At 40.2% G+C, this 5,198-nt stretch overlaps 1 protein-coding gene across 1 annotated transcript; it reads left to right on the top strand.

Annotated features, from left to right (window-relative positions):
• Positions 1 to 1,694: 1,694 nt before the first annotated feature.
• On the top strand, positions 1,695 to 2,552 carry LOC127078866 (uncharacterized). Its single transcript, XM_051019286.1, has one exon. The coding sequence runs from the start codon at positions 1,695 to 1,697 to the stop codon at positions 2,550 to 2,552; it is 858 nt and encodes a 285-aa protein (XP_050875243.1).
• The last annotated feature ends 2,646 nt before the right edge of the window (positions 2,553 to 5,198 follow it).

Below are 5,198 nucleotides of genomic sequence, written 5' to 3'. Positions count from 1 at the left end.
TCATTAGTGAACTTGGCATAGTTCCTAGCATTGTGGATCCCATTGGTCTCTATTGTGATAACAATGGTGCTATCGCACAAGCTAAGGAACCTAGACCTCACCAACGATCCAAACACATACTTAGGCGTTATCATCTCATTTGAGAGATAATAGATAGAGGAGATGTGAAAATATGCAGAGTACCTACACTTGACAATATTGCTGACCCACTGACAAAGCCTCTTGCGCAGCACAAGCATGATGGCCATACTAGATCTATGGGTATTAAGGGTATGCCTGATTGGCTCTAGTGCTAGTGGGAGATTGTGGGTGTAATCCCTATAGGCCAATACTTTTGGTACTTGTATCGAATTATTTATTAATAATAAAAGGCTTTTTCTTTATTACGTTTGTTTAATAAAGTCCCTAGAATAGCTAGTCCGTTTAATGTATCAAGTGTGACTTGATCATGAGATCACATTAAACATAAGGACACTATTCTTAAAGTATCCGTAGTCGAGCTTTATTGTGAAGTGGGATAACATTAAAGCATTAAGACTATTATGTATATAGACTGATGATCACATCTCATGGATCATGGATAAGGAGTTATCAAGTCTTAAACATAGGTATGAATGTTAAGAGTAATATTTATACTGGATTGACCCGCTATGAGAATACTATATAGAAAGTTATGCAAAGTGTCATAAGTTATTCTCATGGTGATAATGGTGTATGCCACCCTTCGACCTGAAACCACTATGGACCCTAGATGTAGAGTCAAGTGCTTTATTACTGATCAAACATTGTCCGTAACTGGATAACCATAAAGTCAGTTGATGGGTACTCCACGAAGAATGCTGAGGGACATGAGTGACCTAGATGGAATTTGCCCATCCTGCGTAACAGGATAAATGTCTATGGGCCCAATATTGAACTGGACAAGGATGACACGGTCTATGCCTTGTGTTCAATATAGACATAAGGGCAAAAGGGTAATTATGCACATAAGTATTATCACAGAAGGATTTGTCAGATCACATGACATTTTCGTGTCTTGGGTAGCAGTGATGTGTTGCTAGATACCGCTCACTGTTTATTATGTTAAATACGTGATTTAATATAATTGCCAATGCCGCGAAAACCTACAAGGTCACACACAAAGGACGGATTGATGAGAGATAGAGTAACTAAGGAACATCGTAAGGTACGGTGCACTTAAGTGAATTGTAGAACATCGTAAGGTACGGTGTACTTAAGTAGAATACGAAATATGGTAAGGTACCACGTGCTTAAGTGATTTTGGACATATTATAAGATATGGGCCACATACACTTAAGTAAGTGGGATTTTTAGCTTGAAGCCCACACAAGTGGTTCTATAAATAGAACCCTTGTGCAGAAGCATTCATTGCGGTTGCATTTTCGTTTTCTCTTTCTCTCTCTCTCTCACTCAAAGCCTTCATTCATAACAGCTAGCGCTGAGATTGAAGGAATTCGTTCGTGTGGACTGAGTAGAGGCGTTGTCGTTGTTCAATGTTCGTGATCGCTCTGTAGATCTGCATCAAAGGTTTCAATCGTCACAAGAGGTAAATATTCTATCACTGATCATGCCCATTCGTAAGGATCACTAAAGGAGAAAATTTTAATTTCCGCTGCGTTTTGGATCGCCTTTCTCCTTCAATTAGGTGTTTTAAGTGTCAAGGAGAAGGTCACATGGTTATAGAGTGTCCACAAAATAAGGTTCAAATGCAGAGAAAGAGTACCGTTCAGGTTTATATGTTGGGTGCAAAGAAGGCTAAGAGAAACAATGCCTTAATTGTTGGTAAGTGTCTCGTCAATAATCATCCTTGTTTTATATTGTTTGATTGTTGGGTGACACATTCTTTTGTATCAATTCAATGCATGAAGCGTATTGGCTTGCAAGCAATTCCATTGTCTCCTCCTATGGTGGTTACTACCGCCATGGATGATATGGTTGAGACACCGTTGATTTGTGAAAATTGTTCGCTCTCGGTGAATGATAGAATTTTCCAGATTGATCTTATTTGTTTACCACTTAAGAAGGTTGACGTGGTTTTGGGGATGGATTGGCTTTCCGCCAATTCAGTGTTTATTGGATGTGAAGAGAAGTTGATTATCATTCCATCTAGTGAAGCTACCCTAAGGGATGTGCTAACTACTATCTTGGAAGGTACGGTTGGTATGGTTAATTTCTTATTTGATAATGAAAAGTCAGTTCTCTTGGTACTTACCAAGGAATCTAGCGATAATCTGAGTGTTACGCAAATTCCTGTTGTTTGTGAATTTCCAGAAGTTTTCCCTGAGGATGTCACCTCTCTTCCTCCTGAAAGGGAAGTGGAATTCTCTATCGATCTGATACCTAGGACGACCCCAATCTCCGTTTCTCCATATCGCATGGTGCCCATCGAGTTGAGAGAGTTGAAGAATCAATTGGAAGAGTTGTTAACCAAGCATTTCATCCGACCTAGTGTCTCACCATGGGGAGGTCCAGTGTTATTAGTAAGAAGAAGGACGGTAGTATGTGGTTGTGTATTAATTATCGCTGGTTGAATAAAGTTACCATTAAGAACAAGTATCCTCTGCCAAGGATAAAAGATTTGTTAGATCAGTTGAAAGGAGCCTGCATGTTCTCGAAGATTGAACTATGATCGGGCTATCATAAAATAAGAGTTAAGAGTTAGGATGTACCAAAGACCGCATTTAGAACCTGATATGGCCATTATGAGTTCCTTGTAATGTCGTTTGGTGTGACGAATGCCCCTGCTGTTTTCATGGACTATGTGAATCAGATATTTCAACCTTACTTGGACCAGTTCGTGGTGATCTTTATTGATGACATTCTTATTTATTCTAGTACTCCTCAAGAGCACGGAGAACACCTAAGAATTATTCTATCAGTACTGCAAGAGAAGCAACTTTTTTCCAAGTTAAGTAAGTGTGAATTTTGGATGAACGAAGTGAGGTTTCTTGGTCATGTAATATCGCAAGGAGGAGTATCAATGGACCCATCTAAAGTTGAAGCAGTTATTAATTTGGAAAGACCGAAGAATGCTTCCGAAGTCAGGAGTTTCTTGGGTTTGGCAGGTTACTATCGAAGGTTTATAAAGAGGTTTTCACAGATAGCATTACCAATGACTAGAGTTACCCGAAAGGAAATTTCTTTCAAATGGGATTCGAAGTGTGAGAAGAGTTTTATGAGTTTGAAGGGGATGCTAATGACTGCTCCTGTTTTAGTCATTCCTGATCCTAGTAAGCCTTATGAAGTATTTTGTGATGCCTCTAAGAGAGGATTATGAGGGGTGTTAATGCAGAGTGGTCAGGTTGTAGCCTATGCCTCTCATCAGTTGAAGCCTCACGAAGAGAACTATCCGACTCATGATCTTGAACTAGCTGATGTTGTTTTTGCATTGAAGGTGTAGCGACATTACTTGTATGGGGTGCGTTTTGAGATGTTTTAGTGATCACAAGAGTTTGAAATACTTATTCGACCAGAAAGATTTAAACATGAGACAAAGGAGATGGATGGAGTATTTAAAGGATTTTGATTGTGAGCTTAAGTACCACCTGGGGAAAGCGAATAAGGTTGCGGATGCCTTAAGTCGGAAAGAGATGCATAAAGCTGAGTTGATGGTGTTAGAATACGCATTGTTGGAAAAGTTCCGAGATCTTAATCTTCAGTTTAGTTGGACGCGTGATGGTGTAAAAATGGTAAATTTGAATGTTACTTCTAACCTAAGGGAAGAGATCCGACGAGGACAAATGATAGATGAGAAGTTGCAAAAGATGTCGGCTCAACCCGGTTTCACTATGTCACCGGATGGAGTCATTCTGTTTAATCAAAGGATTTGTGTTCCGAATGATGCCGAGCTGAAAGGAAAAGTTTTGGAGGAAGCTCACAAGGGAGCGTTTACTATACATCCAGGTTCATCGAAGATGTATCAGGACTTGAAGAAGGACTATTGGTGGCCTGGAATAGAGAGGAATATTGCAGAGTATGTGTCGGAATGCATTGTATGCCAGCAAGTAAAGATCGAACATCAGAAGCCAGGTGGTTTATTGCGATCTTTAGAGATTCCAGTTTGGAAATGGGATAGTATTTCAATGGATTTGGCAGCGGGGTTACCTCGGACCCAAGGTGGTTATGATTCAATTTGGGTGATTGTGGATCGGTTAACTAAGTCCGTGCACTTCTTGGCCGTGAAGACTACTTACAAGGCAAGTCATCTTGCATGGTTGTTCATTTCAGAAATTGTTAGACTGCACGGTGTTCCAACTAGCATTGTGTCCGATAGAGACCCAAAGTTTACTTCGAGATTTTAGAAAGCATTCCAGCAAGCTATGGGATCGAGATTGTGTTTAGGTACTTCTAATCATCCTCAAACGGATGGTTAGACTGAACGGACGATTCAGACACTGGAAGATATGTTAAGAGCTTGTGTACTTGGAAGTGGAGGGAATTGGAAGGAGCTTTTACCATTGATTGAATTCGCATATAACAATAGTTATCATGCAAGTATTGGGATGGCTCCTTATGAAGCCTTGTATGGACGGAAATGTAGGACACCTCTATGTTGGACGAAAGTGGGTGAAGAAAGGATATTAGGACCGGAGACCATTCAAGAGACTACTGAAAAGATAAGGATGGTCCGTGTTAAGATGAAGAAAGCACAAGATCGCCAAAAGAGTTATGCGGATCATAGGAGAAGACCATTAGAATTTGATGAAGGTGATCATGTGTTTTTGAAGGTGACTCCGAGGTTGAGACTGAAAAGACCGTTTAAGTCATGGAAGCTAAGTCCGAGATACATAGGGCCATACCAGATTATAGAGAGGATTGGAGAAGTAGCCTAAAAATTAGCTTTACCACCTTCTCTATCAGAAATGCATGATGTTTTTCACGTATCTCAACTCCGGAAGTTCATTCCAGATTCTCTTCAGCCTATTTTCCAGATTCAATAGAAGTAGAAGCAGATCTAACTTTCGAACCTTTACCAAGTCGCATTGTAGGACGGGAAGTTAAGGTATTAAGGAATAAGGAGATTCCTCTTGTGAAGGTTCAGTGGGATGAATCACATCCGGGCTATGCTACCTGGGAACTGGAGTCAGAAATGCGAGAAGCTTACCCTCATCTCTTCCAGGTAATATTTAAATTCCAGGATGAATTTTTATTTAGGGGGGGGGGGGAGGAGGTAATAC

This window comes from Lathyrus oleraceus, chromosome 5 (assembly GCF_024323335.1).
Source record: "Lathyrus oleraceus cultivar Zhongwan6 chromosome 5, CAAS_Psat_ZW6_1.0, whole genome shotgun sequence".
Lineage (NCBI taxonomy): Eukaryota > Viridiplantae > Streptophyta > Magnoliopsida > Fabales > Fabaceae > Lathyrus > Lathyrus oleraceus.
This window is presented reverse-complemented; position numbering and strand designations above follow the sequence as displayed.

Bases quoted from the DNA above. Each gene is read 5' to 3' on its own strand.
- LOC127078866 (XM_051019286.1), top strand. From the start codon at position 1,695: ATGGTTATAGAGTGTCCACAAAATAAGGTTCAAATGCAGAGAAAGAGT.